At 38.5% G+C, this 20,850-nt stretch overlaps 1 protein-coding gene across 1 annotated transcript; it reads left to right on the top strand.

Moving 5' to 3' along the window:
* Window positions 1-1,062: 1,062 nt before the first annotated feature.
* LOC140238077 (rho-related protein racA-like) lies at window positions 1,063-16,315 on the top strand. The gene is made up of 11 exons (XM_072318001.1): window positions 1,063-1,371; window positions 4,803-5,051; window positions 5,758-5,926; window positions 6,690-6,826; window positions 7,835-7,952; window positions 9,218-9,405; window positions 9,891-10,077; window positions 11,917-12,147; window positions 14,185-14,285; window positions 15,221-15,460; window positions 16,043-16,315. Exons 2-11 carry the CDS (start codon window positions 4,869-4,871, stop codon window positions 16,271-16,273), a joined length of 1,785 nt encoding a protein of 594 aa, XP_072174102.1. The 5' UTR covers window positions 1,063-1,371; window positions 4,803-4,868; the 3' UTR covers window positions 16,274-16,315.
* The last annotated feature ends 4,535 nt before the right edge of the window (window positions 16,316-20,850 follow it).

The following is a 20,850-nucleotide window of genomic DNA, read 5'->3' as shown; positions in this document are numbered from 1 at the left end:
CTTCCTTGCAATCATGTCTGCACACTTGCATTATCCCCCCCCCCCCCATTACAATAGTTGACGTAGGCCCCTTTTGGAGAAGAGGGGTTTGTGGTAACTTGATATAGGCCTATTATTCAAAAATTGTATAAAACATTATTTTATATGCCTCCTCAGTTCAAAAGCCTGGTTGCATCTGGGAAGAATTTTTTTTTTTTTTGGAGTTTAGAGCTAGATTAAAAAGAAAGACTAAGAAAATAGAAAAACACAAGAAAACCCATGATTATGAGGAAGTTCTAGCTGAGATATTCTTCTCATAGCATCCACAAGCACCCCTAGCTCCCCAGTCTCCCCTCTTTGCTGGAGTGAGCTACCCCAAGGAGTTTTTGCACAAATAAGTAAATATCTTTAAAGCTGTTCCTACAAAACAGAGGCGGATCCAGAAACTAACCACCGGGATTCATCTAATTTTGTCCCCCCCCCCCCCCCCCCCCATCCGCCTCTGCAAAACAATGTAGACACACAAGGACTATGTTTTCAAATTACTTTTATTTCTCAAAATTTGACTTTTTTTTTTTTGCTTTGCTTTGTTCTTTTCCTTTCAAGAAGGTGACATTATCTTTTGGCTATCACACATCACTTCTGAAACCTAGTTATAACATGTTCTGCCTTGCTGCAAGGCCTATATATTTTCTCCGTACGGTCTGAAAATAAATACGATGTCATGTTCTATTTCTGTATCTTCGACAACGTGCGTGAAGCAGACGCCCTTGTTTATGTGGTTTTACTTTACTACCAGGTAAATAAAAATTTATTTGTTTGAACAAATTCCTAGAATTGGATACAGACGTATATCATCATATTACAATTATTTAATGTAATTATTAAATATTTAAAAAGGCATTCTGCAGTCAAAAAATATATTGATTTGTATACTTTCTTCAACAGAGTTGTGGGAAATATATAAAGAGTGCTTGAAAAAATCTACGAGTAATTACAAAGCCGAGCGCTACACCACTGTGCTCAGTGTAGTGTACAAACTTAGCGAGCAATAAATACGAGATTACCGGAGGGTTGGGCAAGGAGTTTCGAGGCCGAGAGCCAGGCGGAAGCACATACGGACAAGTTCTGTCGACTCTGTGCAGTAAAAGTTGTACATTGCACCAGCATACAGTGCAGTGCCGAGCAGAGTGAGTGTACATATCCACAGAGGAGTTCTGTGTGTACATCCCGAGTGAAGGAGGAAGAATTACTAGTGAGTACACGAAACGAGTGCGGAAGGACCGGTGTTGCATGCCGACCGTCATATGTACATGAAAAACACACACAGAACACAGAAGATCTAACTGTTACATCTCGAATGTTTTCACGACCGCCTGATTTTCAACCTTGGTAAGTATATGCATGGAAGTTTGAAGAGCTACGGCAATGTCGGGGTTGCTCGAACACAAGTCACAACACATGCCATGCCACACACCCTTTTCTAACGTTAAAAAGGAAACAGATCATGACATACGTTTCTTTTCACTCGTTTTATTTTACTTTTAGTTTTAACGTTAGATTTGCTTCACCATGCACCATGCACCTGACCTTGTGCACCTTGAGGTTGATGATCATGGATGTGATTGTCACTCTTCAATCTTGTTTTTGTCTTTGTCTCTTTCTATTTGAATAGAACAGTCTAACGTTAGAGTATGAGTCATGACTATAAATTAAATGTTAGACTAGTAGTAGTAGTACGGTACTAGAAATAGATCTCCTCAAGAGTAAGACTGGAATTGTCAATGCATAACGGCCCATTGTTTCAGATTATCGGATTCTTCTCAAGTTGCACAGACGTTAACTATACACAGCCCAGTCGCTGTACGTAGATACGCACAGCGTAGTATGTAACAGCGTCTGGTCGGGCTTCATAGACGTCTAACATTAATTACACTCACAGTCACACGTATTACACAGTTACAGAGGTACCCTATGTGCATACTATAAATTAAAGCCCGAATACATTTATAGACCCTATAAATTTACCTATTGACCACTTTCACTAGTTTCAGTGCTACGACTAGGGGTCTAGTATGAGTAGACCTTGACCGACAAGTATGTCTATTAAATTCCACGAAAAACTTCTCATCTATAGTAGGCCTAACGTTAGGCCTAATGACATTTGCTGGGTCAGTTTTAAAAATTTATTTACTAAATGAAAAAAATTTAACCTAATGATATCAAAAGCATGTGAAACAAAAGTAAGTCTCATCCAGAAATATTTATCCAAAAATATTTGAAACTGTACTGTCGCTGCAAAGCTGATTTGCCATTTTTCTTTAAAGGGAAGATAAACCCAAAGAGCAATGTGGATTGAGTGAAAGCAGCAACATTAGTAGAACACATCATTGAAAGTTTGAAGAAAATCGGACAATCGATGCAAAAGTTATGAATTTTTAAAGTTTTGGTGTTGGAACCGCTGGATGAGGAGACTACTAGAGGATATGACGTATGAGTGGACAACAATGCAAAGAAAATATAAAGGATATTCAACAAAAAATCACTTTTCTAGAATTATGAAAGAGCAGTGGACCAACCGCTTTCAGAAAGCAGGGGGAATAATTGCTACCCTTAACATATGTCAATATCAAGTTGATGGAATTTGTAATTTTCATGAAAAATGGATTTTTGTAGTATTTTCTTTACATTTTCTTGATATTGTAGTCCACTCATACGTCATAACCTCTAGTAGTCTCCTCATCCAGCGGTTCCAACACCAAAACTTTAAAAATTCATAACTTTTGCATCGATTGTCCGATTTTCTTCAGACTTTCACTGATGTGTTCTACTAATGTTGCTGCTTTCACTCAATCCACATTGTTCTTGGGGTTTATCTTCCCTTTAATTCACTTCCAACAAATATAAGAAATAAGGTACTGTGTAGGCCGAAAAATTTAACGAGTTAGGTGTTATTCGCAAAATAAAAGGCATGCAAAAAATAATTACTCTGATCCCAATATGAATGTGACGCACACGTTAATACACTTCTCCGTTCAGTGCAGTACTCCACGATCGCGAATTTATCGTCGGGAAGTCCCTATTCATGAGAATTTAGACTCGCTATTCAAAATATATGCAGTATACAGTATAATCTTTAAGTATGGTTTTTGTTCATTTTCAGATTAGTGTAAAGACATGTGAAGTGCAGTAATTTTTATTTTTATTTCATCCATTGATCCTCGCGTGATTTCTGTTTGTGCTTCCCCATATCTTTCCAGTATGTACAACTTATTTTTGTCCCCGCCGAACGAGTTCGAGCAGGGGACTATGAAACGGGCTCCGTACGTGTGTGTGTCCGTGTGTCCGTGTGTCCGTCCGTGCGTCCGTGTGTCCGTCCGTGCGTCCGTCCGTGCGTCCGTGTGTGATCAAAATGTTCAAAATGCTACTCCTTCGCCATTTCTAACCCGATTTTGATTCTGTTTGCTTTATATGATAGCACTACATGGGAGTTTTGAAACTTCTATAAAGAATTTCAGTTGTGACCTTTGACCTATATTGTACATTTTGCTTCAAAATGCTACTCCTTCGCCATTTCTAACCCGATTTTGATTCCGTTTGCTTTATATGATGGCACTAGGTGAGGGCTTCAAAACTTCTACACAGAATTTTGACCTTTGACTTCTTTGACCTTTGACCTTGATTTTTTGCCTATATTGTACACTGGCTACAAAATGCTACTCCTTCGCCATTTCTAACCCGATTTCGATTCCGTTTGCTTTATATGATGGCACTAGGTGAGGGCTTCAAAACTTCTACACAGAATTTTGACCTTTGACTTCTTTGACCTTTGACCTTGATTTTTGACCTAAATTGTACATTTTGCTACAAAATGCTACTCCTTCGCCATTTGTAACCCGATTTCAATTCCGTTTGCTTTAAGTGATGGCACTTGGTGAGGGCTTCAAAACTTCTACACAGAATTTTGACCTTTGACTTCTTTGACCTCTGACCTTGATTTTTGACCTGTATTGTACATTTTGCTATTAAATGCTACTCCTTCGCCATTTCTAACCCGATTTCGATTCCGTTTGCTTTATGTGATGGCACTAGGTGAGGGCTTCAAAACTTCTACACAGAATTTTGTCCTTTGACTTCTTTGACCTTTGACCTTGATTTTTTACCTATATTGTACATTGGCTACAAAATGCTACTCCTTCGCCATTTCTAACCCGATTTCGATTCCGTTTGCTTTATGTGATGGCACTAGGTGAGGGCTTCAAAACTTCTACATAGAATTTTGACCTTTGACTTCTTTGACCTTTGACCTTGATCTTTTTACCTATATTGTACATTTTGCTACTAAATGCTACTTCCGGCGGGGACATATATTACGCACCGCGTAATTTCTACTTTTCCTTGTTTTATTTAAGAAGAAATGGCGAAAATAATTACCATCAGAAAGACCTGTAAAGAGTGACTGGTCATTATGCAATGACACATGAACCAGTTGTCTTCCTAATATCTATGGGACAGCTACCCAGTTTGCTTATAGTATTTGCCTTTCAGCAAACTCTAGCCTAATACGGCCTGCATCTGATTTTTTTTTTCTAATGTAAACCTCTGTGAAGATTGTAGAGCAGTAATTTTTGTGGCCATGTTGAAGTCTGTATACAATGATTAGAATTGTATGTTTAGTCTTGACTGAAAAATTCTTGAAATTTAAGAGCAGAGACATAAGAAAGTGAAAATCATACACATGATGCGTGTTTTATTTTTGGCAAAGCTTTTGATGGGTACTGCATTTGTTTAGTGTTTGTCTGTTTGTTTGTTTTCCCCAATAGGGACTGTCAAGTAACTGGGGCTATTCTCATCTTGTCTGGAGCTGGTGGTTCTTCAAAGGCTTGAACATGAATAACATCAAGCTTGTCATTATTGGTGATGGTGGTGTGGGGAAAAGTTGTCTCCTCATTACATACACCACAAATAACTTTCCAAGCGAGTATGTTCCCACCGTCTTTGACAACTATTGTGCCAACATAATGTTTAATGGCAGTCCATGTAACCTTGCACTGTGGGACACAGCAGGTCAGGTAAGTTGATACGTTGTATTGCATCTGTGCTGCATTGAGTATGAAATGAAACAGTTATTTTAGTGTGAGTGAAATACTTTCTTGGTACTATGCACTTTCTGCAATGAATTCAGAATGATTTAAAAATAGATGTACAACATAGTATTTTGTCCAATACATGTAGCAACTTAAGCAAAGAGTGAAAGTAAATATTTTGGCATCATTCCTTGCGAAGTCTCTCTACATAATTGTACAATCCGTAAGATTTCCTATGAGTGATTTTGTAATAATTCTGATTATTGAATTTATATCAAATAATACCTTGTTTGCAACACTTGCATTATACATTATGTATACCTTTTTGACATATCCTTAGCTGTAAAGAAAGAATATAAGAATTCATAAATTATAAATCACATTGTTTGAACAGGGAAATTGTAGACCAGGTGCACCCCACCATTGCAAACAATAACATTTCACAAACACAATTAACCATTTTCATTTATCTTGCTAGCTGTTGTTCTTAATCGTATGATGATATTAACAGTGATAGCAATAGTAATAGTGGTAATAGTAATAGTACATGTAATAGTAAAACTTATTTACTTTCATGATGTGCTCCACAGTACTTTTCCAAGGGCTTGTCATGGTAAGGTCCTCGGAGATGTCATCAGAACCTTGACATTTATAATTTATCTTTTTAAATATTTTGTTTCAACTCTTGCAGGAGGATTATGATCGGCTGCGTCCATTGTCGTATCCTCAGACTGACATCTTTTTGATTTGCTACTCTGTGGATAGCCGATCATCATTCGAAAACATTTCGTCAAAGTGGTACCCAGAAGTCATGCAGTTTTGCCCTAATGTTCCCATTCTTCTTGTCGCCATGAAAACAGGTAATTTCTCGATATTATTCAGTGTAGAATGAGGGCAGGGAGAATCTGCTTATCAAGACTGACAAGGAAGTTAAACTACCTGCTATGTCTATGGCCTTTTAAGTCAATGGACAATACATGTAGGCCCTATTATGTTTGTGTGTGTGTCTGTGTAATTTGTGATACTACATATTGTAGTAGTGTCAATGCAGGATGTGAAGTTATCAGCCGAGTAAGGTTGAAGAAAAGATATTCAAAGCTAGTCAAGGACTAGGCCCTTGAATCTTCATTCAAGGACATACACATGTATGCCAACTTTCACGGTGCTTCAAATGTTCCCAATACTGGTATTGCATTTTAATATAGCAAATGTTGACAGGAAAGTGCAAATGCCCAGGAAGCTTCCTTCAGCATGGAACAAAAAATTGAAGTCCAAAAATTCATTTTGATTTTCATTTGGTTCTGTCAAAGCCTGTAGTGTCAGATTGTGCAGGAAATTTGGTTTATTTTGTAGTTTGCCATGCCCTTAATACATGATTTGCACATGATTTGCTATGACTTCCTTAGTTCACAAGCAGATGTGTTTGTATCTGATTTGAGTTGCAGTTTTATTGTTATGTCATTATGTGATTCTTTCCCGTATGCCAGTGTTACCTCTTTCTTTCAGATACGAGATATTCAGAATTATGATCAGTGCAGTAATTTATTTCACCTTCACCAACTATTGATGCTTTAGTCAATGGTATTCAAGATAAATTTCCTCTCATTTCGCCACACAATGCAGATCTCAGGACGCCGTCTAACCAGAATAGGACTGTGTCCTTCAATGAGGGAGCGGCGCTTGCAAGGAATCTGAATTTGAGCTTTGTAGAAACAAGTTCCCTCACTCACTCTGGCTTGAAAGAGTGCTTTGATAAGGCAGTAAGTGCTCTTTGATGTGATACTATTTTTTTTTTTTTTTGAAGTTCAATTCTCTTTAAGTGATATCAAAATACATCTCAACACAGTGCATAGACAAACCATGACAGAATTTTAAAAGTGATGAGTTGTCTTTGATGATGATATGATTTAATAGAGGATATGATACATAATATCTGAAATCTGTAGTTGTTCATATACTGTGACAGTGATTTTTTAAAATCATTTTTAAGATCATTATTTAAAATGGTATTGCAACAGAATAGACTCTCTTCATTCCATGTATTATAAGTTGCCCCATTTTCACAGATTAGAGGGCAAATATTGCAACACTCACCAAGTTTGACTAGCCTGTGCTTAAAGAAAAAATTGGGCAAACTGCTGATTTTCTGGCAAACTCATCGCAGTTACACTATGAATCTTTTGCGCAGTGGTATGTGAAATGCATTGACTACACAAAGACCATTAGCAGTGCCCACTCATGAAATGACACTCATAATGTGACATACTCTATATACATAAAGTGATGTGATGCCACAATCATGAGAATCTTTTCTTCTTCTTCTTTTGTTGATATTTGATCAACACCTACTTTCAGATCACACCATCAAACCATACGATGCATTTGATGTATGCCATGCTATCACATAGAAAAGAGGAAACAATAGCTATCCAGCATATACGGGTAGATTAGTTCATCAGCAGCATACTGCTTTCCCCAGCTACGTTTTGTACATCCCTAACCTCTTCCAATTCGCCTGTGACATTCAAATGCAAGAACAAATCGTTATTGTGCAGACAGTGCAGTGCATGTTATTCTCATGTTAAACTGAAATTCTCAGTACGAGCACAAATGGGGGATTCTCTGGTCCAAATGTAGCAACTTTAATTTCTACTAGCTATGTGATTTTACTACTTTGCTTTGTTGCAATCAGAAGAAAAAACCAACTGTAATGTATGTGATGTGTGCTCATAGTGATGTAATGCCTTTACCTGTATCTTCTTTGACAGCTGGAACTAGGGTTGAGCCACTCCACGATGGAAAGCTCAAAGAAAGGAGTCTTTCGGTTTTGGGGAGGAAAGAATAAGAAGAAGGTGGTACCCCTTCCACCTGTCATGCCCCCAGCTGGTGAGTATTTCTGTAGGTAAATCATGTAGCTGTCACGAAGGTAAAAAAAGAAAATAGCCTCTCACCCCCATTGCCATCACATGTGTGGAAGATTAACATCATAGTCTGTCTTTTTTTGTCGGTGTTCAACTATCTGGTCTACATGTATGCTTCAAAATCAGTCTAAGTCATGAATGACCATGACTGTTATGGTGTTGTGATTTGTCATGTCATTTCATTTCTGATGTCAACATGTTTTAACCCTAACTAGGAGGGAGGGGGCGCCTCGGAGCCTCCCCCCCGACATTCCGCGCGATGTATCAGCATAGCAAAAAGCTATCACCGCGATGTTTCATGACATTTTTCTTTCAAGTCTCCCGCAACTTTTGACACCAAATTTCCGACGCCCGGGCACACGGTTCCAAAGTTACGCATAAATATGTACATGCACATCCAACAAAAAATTGCTCAAAAACATGCATTCTTGTACAATTTCAATGCAAACTGTGCTTACAGTCAAATTTCATAAAAGCATAATCATTTTGGGGTTTTATAGATTTAAATCAATTAATAGCATATTTTCATGTTTGGAACAATGACGCAGCAAATTTCAGCAAAAAAAACAAAACAATGAAAAACAAAGAAATACATAAAAAATTTTAAAAAACAATAAAATACTTAAGAAATTTTTCTGATGGCACAATTTTTTTCATCTTCATTTGCAGAGGACACTGTGAAAAGAGTATTTACAAAAAAAAAAAATGTGCCTGTTTTGAGCCTCATTTAGTGATTTATTGCAAAAAGTCTGATATTCATGCAGCATTATGCATAAATTAGCATAATTTAGCATAAATCATAATTTAAAAAAAAATGAACTTTACAGTTTGTTAGATTACATCACATGCAATGTGCATGCTAATTTTCGTCGCTATCACGCGGTCGACGGCTGAGATCTGGGTCCTGTTTCATAAAAAGTTGATATGATAGCAACTCTTGATAGAATGACAATTGTCATGGTAACGATGAAAATCCAGCTTCCTGATTGGCTTTTGCAATGGGAAGTTGCCATTCCAGCAAGAGTTGCCATCCTGTTGAAACATCTTTTATGAAATGGGGCCCTGGCCAAAATAGCCCGACCTAGTTAGGGTTAATGAAAGCACTGTCCTCTACTCACAAGAGTGTACAGTATGAAGGAGTTAAGATTGACTTTCTATCTGTGTATAGCTATAATTATGTAGCAGTACTTGATCAGCAATTTCTTACCCACCCACCCAAAAATCTACCAGGTCTTGCCCCGTGGATAGAGATCACGACATCCACGATGGGCGAGGACATGGGGCGTAGCCTTGAGGACACCTTGGAAGCGGATGTTATCTTTCATCTGGAGGATGGAAAGGACGTGTCTGCTCACCGGGTGGTGCTGTGCAGTGCCTCAGACTTCTTCTGCAGAGTGTTTGAACAGAAGCTGCCAAAGGTATTAGTGTTCACAGAGAAGAATAACAGTGAAGAATTCATGATGAGTGTCTGACATGTTTTGTGTTGTTCTCTTCCCTTTTCTTTTTTTTTTAAGTTGATGGAAAGTTGTTTTGATGAGACAAGTCATGATTCAAAGTAAGCTTTCAACATGAGAAACTGTTTCCGCATTTTGTTCTGGCAAAGTCATTGCAATTCAGTCATCTTCTGTGACACATAAGATGTCACAGTAGTCAAAGTCATGTAATCATTATGGCTATGATAGGTACTTGTGTACTACATGTCAGCTGTTAATCTATTTGCACTCAAATACCTCTAAATTCCCAATGAATTGTCTGATTTTGCTCAAAGTTTTTGGGGTTTCATGCCCTTACTCAGCTGCTTCAGTGGAATGAACTCTGTTATGATGCTGAATCTGCCCTTGATCATGTAAATGCAATGCCAGGCATCCCAACATTTTCCTGTACAATTTTCACTTTATAACAGGATCAGCAGGAAAATAGACCGGTGCGCGTCCCTGCCTTCTCATGGGATGAGATCAACAGTGGTGCTGTGGCAGGCCTTTCCAGCATTCAAGAGGCCGGAGAGGAGGCCAGTCACCGCATCGACATCTGTCTGTCTGCAGACATCACCATAGAGACATTCAAACATGTCTTGGAGTTCCTCTACAGGGGTAAGTGACTGTCATCACATGCTTCTTGCATTTTTTTTTTTTCTTTTTTAAGCTCACCAGAGCCGAAGGCTCAAGTGAGCTATTGCGATCGCCCTTCGTCCGGCGTCCGCCGTGCGTCGTGCGTCGTGCGTCGTGCGTCGTGCATCGTCCGTCGTGCATAAACTTTTTACATTTTCATCTTCTTCTTGAGAACCCCATGACCGATTTTCACCAAACTTGGCAGGTAGCATCCCTAGGGGGATAGGATCTCAATTTGTTCAAATGGGCACCATGGCCCACCTGGGGGGCCCCAGGGGGGCCCAAACCCCCTAAGATTAAGGAATCTTTAAAAATCTTCTTCTCTAGAACCAGAAGTGATAGGGCTTAGTTAATACCATGAGTTAGTACATTGATGACTGTAGTCTCAAGTTTGTTCATGGGGGAATCAGGGGTGTCCCCCTTGGGACCCAGGGGAGGGGGTTGGGAGGGGTCCTAATGGGGCCTAAATTGTACATTTTCATCTTCACTTTGAGATCCCCATGTCTGATTTTCACCAAACTTGGTAGCTAGCATCCCTAGGGGGATAGGATCTCAGTTTGTTCAAATGGGCACCATGGCCCACCTGGGGGCCCCCAGGGGAACCAAACCCCCTAAAATTAAGGAATCTTTAAAAATCTTCTCTAGAACCAGAAGTGACAGGGCTTAGATAATACTATGAGTTAGTACATTGATGACTGTAGTTTCAAGTTTGTTCATGGGATTGGCGGAATCAGGGGTGCCCCCCCCCCCCCCCCCCCCCCCTTTTGGGACCCAGGAGAGGGGATGGGGATGGGTCCTAATAGGACCTGAATTGTACATGTTCATCTTCTTTTTGAAAACCTCATGATGAACTTTGACCAAACTTAGCAGGTAGTATCCCTAGGGGGATAGAATCTCAATTCCTCCAAATGGGCACCATATCCCTCTTGGGGGCCCCTAGGGCCCCCCCCCCCCCCCCCACACACACACACACACACACATTAAGGGTTATTTAAAATCTTCTACTCTAGAACCAGAAATGATAAAGCAAAGTTAATGCCCCATGAGTTTGTACATTGATGACTTTAGTTCCAAGTTTGTACATTGCAGATCCAGGGCTGCCTGCCCCCCCCCCCCCACCCTGGAGTTGAGGAGGGGGGATCCATATATGCAGACTTAAGTTTCCAATGTTCTAAGGTATGAGTGTGCAAGAATGCATGGAAGGTGAAATTGCGATACTCAGGTGAGCGCGTGACCCCCGGGTCTCTTGTTTTTTTTTTGCACTAATAGCTTTCATATCATCTACTCGGCTTTCCACAGGGTGGACATAAACATCAATTCAAAGTATGCTATTAATTATATCGTTTTAAAGGCGTTAGGCAAAGAACAAAGTGTGTTATATATGCATATTACACTTCTTGTGTGAGGATGGTAGACAAATTAATGTGGAGAGAAACTATAGGATAGATTTTAAATGAAAGCTTATGTCGAAATATGTCCATTCAATGTACTTTTTGTGAGGATTCAGAATAATTATGCAGGAAGTAAAAGAATATGCTTGATTTTGAAAATACAAACAGAAGGAAATTATTTGCAGCATTATCTGCAGTTTAGAGCAGTATGACAATTGACCCCCTCCCCTTAAAAAACAAAAACAAAACCAAATCACAGCCTTCAATAATAATGTAGAAGAAAAGACAAAAAAAACAGTCACTATCCCAATCATGCAAATAGAGAGTGGTAAGATCACCTTTCCCTGAAATTTACACAATCATTTCAACCTTTTCTGTGGACATTTGTTTAGGATGCTCTGTAAAAACTAAAAACATTTTCTATGTGTAGGTCTACCCAACGTCGATGAAGACACCAATGAGAATGAGCTCATAGCACTGCTGAAGGCAGCCGACACCTTCTTCCTGCCAAGACTCCGGGAGGTTGTTACCAACATCCAGAAGGGCGAGGAGTTCCTGAACCCGAGCATCGGCACCTTCCTGAATGACCTCATGGGTCAGAGGGCAAAGGAGCTCTTCTTCAACAAGCCGACCTTTTCAGATGTACAGTTTGAAGTGGAAGGCGAGTTTATTCAGCTTTCTCTGTATTCTTGTCATGATGGTGTGGTTTTAACTACTCATCGAATGATACAGTTAATTACAATATCTATTTACAGACATTTCACAGATTGCATTGGTTTGAGTGATATAGTTGTAACGGTAGATGAAGTAGTTACTATGGTTTCAGAATTCAATATGTGACCCTGCATCACAAAGCCAACAAAAAAGTTGCCAGACATGAATTTTTAGTTAAGGGCACATTCTGAAAGAGCAGACTCCAAGCTTGAAAATGGTGTATAACTCAATTCCAATGGACTCTCCTAACCTATCAAAATCGTAAAAAGAAAGCACACACTTTGGAAAAGTGTGAACTAAGGAAAGAGGCTCTGAAGTACAGGTTCTATTCAAGTGCTTAATCCTTATCAAGCCGTTCTAGCTGTGCAATGAATGGGACAAAAAACAGGACATAAACCACTGGAACAACGACAATGAAGGGATTATCAGATTAAGCTGAAAGTGAGCATGCTGTATGGACACATTCTGTACATGATAAATGCCATCTTTCAAAGCAGTAGAGAGTGAAGAGTGTGCCAAGGATATGAAAAGGGACCTCTTTTCATATCCTTAGGGACATAAGGTATGTAAGACATACCTTATCACACTACACTACAAAAAAGGGTAAAAAGAAGACAAACTGATAAAAACACACTTTCCCATTCATTATATGATCCCCAACTTAAGATAATATAGAAGAATAGCTCTTTCAGATGATATGAAAGACTCAAGATTGACTCAGCTGACCCGTTTCACCTTTTTTTGAGTCCTTATGTAAAATCAAGGGATGCGACTTTTTGTTCATTTTGTGATGCATGATCACATATATAACGGGCAAAGAATGTGAGAAGGGTGTGAAATGGTTTTTCTATGAATAGCGGTTGTACTATAGAGACACATTGTATACATTGAAGAAGGGGTTTTTATGGTTTGGTGTAAGTGTAGTAACGTAGCTATAAATAGACCTTATGCATATGACGTCACACGGTCTTACTAACTGAAGGGCGCCCTCCCTCAGAGGGCAAGCGATGCGTTGCTAGAGCGTGCTTTTACACGCGAGGCAATGGGCATTTACACACAACATCGGTGTTTCTTTTACTGTCTTTTCTATTGCATGTAATCTACAGCCCTAGATAGGGAAATTCAAGCTTGTATAGCAAAATAGACATTTGAGGTATGCATTGCACTCACCAGGTTAATGATATATCCAACATTTTGGCACAATTTTCATGAAAAAAGAGGCAACTACCAGCGGTAGTAACAGCTCATCAACCTACGAATCCGTTAGCCAATCACATGTGAGGTAGATTTCTACGTGTTTTTTACTAAAACACGTACCTCGCATGTGATTGGCTAATGAAATTCAAAATGGCGACATACATTCAGCGAACGGCGATGTTGCGCTATGGATACAAATTTCTGCGATATAACCTAGGAATTCTGTAGTTACTGTGAGTATTTCGATTGCACAATGTGAGAAAATTACCCAAATATTGCTGCATAATGTGTCATGTCATGTCAAACTTGTTTGATGGTAAAAAAAAACCTGCCACTAGCATGGGGACTGGCGGCGAGTGAGGCGATCGCCGCTAGCGCGCATAGGAAAAGCACATAACTAGCTGCACGCCTCTGCGATGTCAAGGACTTCGCTTGCCCTCTAAGATGGCGTCGCGAGAGGTTGTCAAGCGAGTGATGACGTCAATGCATAAGGTCTATTGCGTACATTTACACTGTTTTTTTTGTGTGTGTGACTGGTGAAATGACTGTAAACAAGGATTGGTCATTTAGCTTTGCTGTCACTCCATTATAAATTGTAAAAATGTTTGACGTTTTATCTGTACTTGATTTTACCATTGCCTGAAATTTTGAATGGTTGTCATGTAGACATTTAAAGTTCTGGCTAAAAGTTTAGAACTTTCTGTTAATTAATGTGCATTGCAGAATAGACCTATTTGGCACCAAGAAATCCTCCATGATTGAAACAATGTCTCTCTCACCCATACAGGTCAGGTAGTCCCAGCACACAAGGTTTTCTTGAAAGCACGATGCACAGTCATGGCAGGAATGTTCAGTGGAGTGTTTGCAGAGAGCTCTGCATCGGCTAAGGTGAGTTTCTGCCAGACAAAGTGCAAGTGCATTATATTTTAATTAAGGGGGTTTCCTACACCAGGCTTTGCATGGAGTGCATAGTGTTATGTGCAGTGACTACACAGCTATACGCTGTGAGTATGCAACTCTACGTAACAGTATGCCGAGGGACGCAACTCTTTGTAACACTACACTGAGGGACACAAATAGGTATGTGAGATGTACACAAAAAAAATCAAGTGTGTTTACATAATTTTTTTCGCGTATATCTTGCATACGGATTTTGCGTCCCTCTGCATGCTGTTACGTAGAGTTGCGTACTCTCGGCATATAATTGCATGGCGTTGCGTAGTCACTGCACACAACACTACGCAACTCTACGCAAAGCCTGGTGTGAAGCCCTTTTCAAGAGACATGGAGATGCTGCAATAATTAAGATTTTTTTGGGGGGTCGCTTTTTTTTTTCAAGCAAAAGCTTAAGCTATCGAAGACTAATCATGCTTGTGCACACTGCCCATCATGTGGTGCCCACAGAAACATGCTAGCAGTCAGGGGTTTCTCTGCATGGCAAACAGTGAATCAAATTCAGTGTGCTACAAATATGCCATATGCGATTGGTGTTTTCACAGGGTTAAAGAGAGCAAAGGCACAAATGTTAAAGAACTAGAGAGTGACTCAAGAGTTCCCATATTATGTTTCCTTTTTACCATGATTCTTGCCTGTTGTTTTTGAGCAATCCTAAAAGCATTCAAATATAATGCAAGAGCATTGTGAGAATTTAAACATATACTTTTCTTCAAGTGGCACAGAAATGATCTCTGCTCAAGATGTATCAACTTTTTTCTTGTGTGTGTTCAAACCACATCCAGATCCATTGTATTTATCCACATTTCCCATCTTGATGTATTATGAAATCTTTTTCACACAAGTATTGTTTTCCGCACCCTCACCAGATCCCTATACTTGAGACTAGTATGGAGTGCTTCATGGCTGTGATGGAGTACCTCTACACCGACCACTCCCCAATTGAGGAGGGGGATGCTGTAGGTATCCTTGTGGCAGCTGAGCGCTTTGACCAGACTCGACTGAAGAACCTTTGTGAGCTCTACATCACTAAGGAGGTCGATCGCAGCGTCACCGACTGCATCGAAAAGGCAGACATCGATGTCATCGGTTTGCTTCTCACATCACAGGTATGTTCTAACTCTTTGACATTAATTTATTCATTTCTATGTTTATTAATAATCATCACTTTCACCATTTCTGAAGCATTCATCATTTTATTTTTACATTTTAAGTTAAAAAGTGTAGAAGTATGTGTTTGCAGTTCCTCTCAACCGTAGAAATTATGGGCAGAGGATTATTGTAAAAGAGAAAACCTTTCCAATCTCATTCCTTTATATCTGTACCAGATTTCAGACTTTTCAGTCAACTCCTGTTATAAAGAAGTCCTCGGGACCGGCAGTTTTCTTTTGTTGTATCGAAATTTTGTTATAACTGAAGAAGTAAACAATAAAAACATAGAACAGATAATGTTGTGGCCTGAATTTTTGCTTCATTGTAACTGGAATTTTGTTATAACCATCTTTGTTATAACAGGAGTGCACTGTACTATGTACCATTTAGGTATCATACATTCAAGTTCATGTAACACTTGCAGACATGATCTAGCTACTGAGTAGGTTCCTAGCCACAGAGCTACCAAAGAAGTTGTCCACTTTAATAGAAAAAACATATGGCAATCATAATTCCATACTCTCACCTTCTGTCCCCAGTTCCACAATGCCAAGCAGCTGGCGGACTGGTGTCTTCACTTCATCTCCTCCAACTACCTTGCCTTCGAGAAGCGCTCAGAGTTTGGGCAGCTCGAGGGGGAAAATCTCGAGTATGTCAAAGAGAAACGCTGGCCACCTGTCTCCTACCTGGAAGAGATCGCGCTCTGGGAGGAGAAATACGGCAACAAGAAAACAGAGGCAGGTGGAAAGGAGCAGTGCGCCGTCATGTGAACCGGGAAGGGGATCTTGAATTCAAACTCCTGTCATTGAACACCAGGGGGGTGTTTCATAAAGCTGTTCGTAAAGTTACGAACAACTTACGAGCGACTGGTGATCAGTTCTTGTGCTGAATTATGGAAATTCTGTATAGCACATCAGAACTGATCACCAGTCGCTCATAAGTTGTTCGTAACTTTACAAACAGCTTTATGAAACAGGGCCCAGGCCTGTGCTTGCAACTCCTGAAGTTATATGTATCATATCATATGTATTATTATTCTGTGAATTGCACACACACACAAAAAAACAACAACAACTGAGGGAAAGAGACAGAGAGACTCCTGTTCTTGACATGTACTTAAATTCATTGGACTACCAGCATCCTGCTCTAGCGAGACTATGAGAGGAGCAGAATACTATATTCCACCAACCTGTGGCAAGTGAGGTGATGTCAACTTCTGGCTGACAAAAGAATATGTCAGAAGATGCTTCAAAAGTCTTTTGTTTTGTGAGGGTAATGAAGATTAAAAAATGTATGTATATAATAAAGTTATCTTTTGTGACGGCAGGCAAGCTATTATTACAATTTGGTCAAGGAGAGAAAAAGATGTGCTTCACATGAATGAGTATGGTAGAAGACTTGCCTCTTAAAGCTTGTGTTTTATGAGGCTACTGAAGATTTAAAAAAAAAAAGAAATATTGTTGTATGTTATCTTTTAGAGGCAAGCTCTTGTTACAATTTGGTCAAGAAAAGAAAAAGATGTGCTATACATAAATTGAGTTTAACAGCATTTACAGGTGTAACTAACTGACTCGAAATTACTAATTATGTACAGGTAGTAGTGTATGCCTTGCCTTGTAAGCATTTGTCATCACAAAGTAACACAAACTGCAGTAGCACTAACACTGCCATGTACAGTGTATAGAAGAGCATTTAATACTGATATAAATATCTGTCAGTGAAATAACAAATTTCATATTAAGGTAAAGGTGACAGTTTTTAACTGAAATGTTTTTATGTGACATTTACCAAAGTGAGCAACCATATTCACTGCTTCTGTAAATAGCAGATGGCTTCCACAACAGAGTCCAGTCAAAGTTTGATGGTAAAATTGTTTTTAAAGTGATTTTCCAAAAGCTTAGTAAGACTGGGGCCTACGTTTCAAAATTAATATAAAATTAATTAAAAAGAGAAAAAAGATGATCACAATGCTAAGGATGTTATGTGACCAAAGTTCGATGTTATTTTAGCTGTGTCTAATAGGTTTGTTTTTTATTCCTCCTGGAATTTTAGTTTGATTTAAAAGATGCCAAGGCTTAAAGGGATCGTACAGTTTTGGTTGGGACCTAATTTCAGGTTTCTAACATTTTTTGGTGAGATAGTGAGAGACCTCTTTTGAAATATGAAAGAGCATGTAATTCTATGAGGAGTTCAACGTTTATTTGATGAAAATTGGTTTTGAAATGGCAGAGATATCCAAAAAGAGCGATTCTAATAAAGTGTGGGACCCACACTTTATTACAATCGCTTTGTTTTACTTTGTTTTTTGATGTTTCCGTCATTCAAAACCCGATATTCATCAAATAAACTTTGAATTCCTCTTAAAATGGTATGCTCTGTACAATGTCATAAGTGTTTTCTTGGTATCTCGCAAAAAGTTAAAAGCCCAATTCTCGTCTCCACCAATACTGTACCATCCCTTTAAATTTGCAGAAATAAATTCAAAATGCACAGGTTCTATTTTTTTCCCCATCTAGTAATGTGCAAAGCTTTCAAGAAGAAAGTTCAGCAAGATCACTAGTTAAAAATTTGTAGCCAAGAAATTACTGTATGTTTTCAAACAATGTTGTTGTAAAAGCAGTGATACTTAGTTCTTGTGAACAGACTTTTATGTATTGTTTCAAAGTGTAGTATTGGTGTATATTTTGTTATTACTATGCAAATTATTCCATACTCTGTCTTTGCTTTACCAAGTCACTCAATGCACATGCCAGTGCCGATCATGCTGACAAAAGTAAGAGTTACTTTCCTTTTTAGGATCAGTTGAGCAGATTTTTGTGCAACAAAGTGCAATAACAAAAAAGTAGAAAGTAGATGTGTAGTGAATATAACTTATGTTTGTTAAAAGCTCCTCTGAGAGCTTAGAGAAACACATTTTCCATTTAGATTTCGAATGCAGATATGTTATTGTGTACATGGCATTAGCAAACAATTAAGTTTGCAGATTTTTTATTTTTTTTTATTTTTTTCTAGTTATGCAGGTGTTTCATCTTTTAGTAGATATCTATGGATCAATGCATGCATATTTTTGATACACTATTTGTGAGGAAAATAAATAACACACCATCACTTTGAAAGAAGTGTGAAGTGATTACAGCGTCAAGTTATGTTGGTTCAGTTATGTAGTACATTGTCTGTGCTTCCTATAGGGTCATTTATGTTTTCCAGATAAAACTCATAGCCAGTGATATAGATAATATTAATTTTGATTGCTTGGTTGCTTTCACCCTAAGTAAATCAGATATGACACAGTTTGATGACACTGGTGTCATCTATGATCGTTGTTTCATATCTGTATGGTGTTGCAGTTACTGAATCCTTGTCTCCATTGGGGGAAAAAAATACTATTTTTATATCCACCAAGGAGCTTTATTTGTTTCCTATATCATGCTTTCATACATAATCTCTTGAGATGTCATATATCAGGCTATCCTATCAATTAACCCAGATATTATGCATTTACTGAATGGTATCGCATCTCCAACAATTCTATTGATGTTTTTTGAAGAAAAAAAATTATTTTGCATATCTTTTAATGTTCCATTTTACAAACATGCCCAGTTGTGTATATATGTGCAATTTAAGCTGAAGTGATATGTGCGATATCAACATATCTTTATACGTGTATGTGTATGAAACACCTGGTGACATAGTTTTTGTACACCTTTTGTACTTTCCAACAAGAAATACACAAACACCACCATGTGGGGAGGAATATCTTATCATGAATGTTCCATGCATCTTCTTTCTTTGTGCTTTTAAAAATATTTGTGCGTGTGTGTGTGTGTGTTGGGATCAATTCTTGTCAGTTCCTTAGTTTTTCTTTCTGTCTGTTTGAAGTGAAAACATTGTTTTGGTAAGGGTTTGAGAACCCGTCTGGCGCCATTTCATATTTGCTTGTAATATATCGAAAGAGTTTACCAAGAAACTTACCTGGCTGATGTGATTTGCCATGATGATGACTTGTTTCGGAGTATTTTGAGATCAAAAGGAAGTCGGTATACTGACTTTTATTCTAGAAGGACCCAGGTTAACTCGGTCTCAGGGACAACTCGGCCCTATTTCTGGCAATTTATACGCAGTTCGCGATCGCCATATTCTATACATAGGCGCTTTATAGGCGCACATTAATTTTGCATGCGCGCCAAAGAGGTTCTTTGATGCGCGCGTCGTTTCAACTTGGCCAATAACTGCGACCAGCCAGAACGAGAAGCGCTCCCATAGTACAACACTGTATGATCCAGAGGGACAACTCGGCCCCGCTGTCAAAACGAGGCCGAGTTGTTCCCGAGTCCGAGTAAGCCTGACCCCAATCGGGGAAGTTCTGAGATGAGAACATTTTTGGTTAATATTTCGCATTTTCATTGTTACCCAACGAATATCTTGCCATTACATCATTATTCCACACATTTCTTAGGCATACGTGTACATTTTAGGGCAAAATTTGACAATTTTCCAGGCATACCAGAACTATGTTTGGGCTTTAATCTTTCGTGTTGTATGCATGTGTTGCGTTTTCCATAATGTATATCTTCACTATCACATCAGTTGCACTTTTGCATTTTGTCGAGATTTCTATTGATAAAAGCTGTAAACTCTGAATTCATCAAGAACGTGCCATGCAAACTTGTCAGGAAGGCAACTATACTGACAGTTTATCTCTGTTGGTGGATGAGATCAAAGTTCACATGTAAAGGAAGCATAATTATACTCAGCATTGGTGTACCTTGAATGATAAGCCCAGGGAAGCTGGTGATAAGTTATTGCATTCAACATACATTGAATGGTATTGCTTTAAGGATGATGGCTTAAATTAGAGAAGACCTACAGATATTGCGATTATTGTGAATTGTCATAGTACTGATGATATAATGATTTGATTTAGCAAGAGTTGAATGCGATTTAGGCATAATAATAATAATGATAATGATAATAATAATAATGGTGATGATGATAATAACAATAATAAACCACATTGTACCGGTATCTAAATATGTTAATTGCTAGAATGATATATTAATTATGATGCATATTCAACAGTAAATTGTCATTGCAAATTGATTAGATTGGAATGGAAGCTCATGATCAGATAATTCATATTCTGTTGGGGTTTTTTATGATGGGATAGTGCTAGAGAACCTATTGATGATTTTTTTTTCTTATGCATGCATTTTATGCAATGATTGATACACACATCATTTAATATTTGGACTTTCTGCACACAATACTTCAGTAACCAGTTACTCATCAGGAAATGACAGCCAATTAAAGTATGCACTAAATTTTAATTATGTTTAATTCTCAATCT

The sequence above is a fragment of the Diadema setosum genome, chromosome 14 (assembly GCF_964275005.1).
Source record: "Diadema setosum chromosome 14, eeDiaSeto1, whole genome shotgun sequence".
NCBI lineage: Eukaryota > Metazoa > Echinodermata > Echinoidea > Diadematoida > Diadematidae > Diadema > Diadema setosum.
This window is presented reverse-complemented; position numbering and strand designations above follow the sequence as displayed.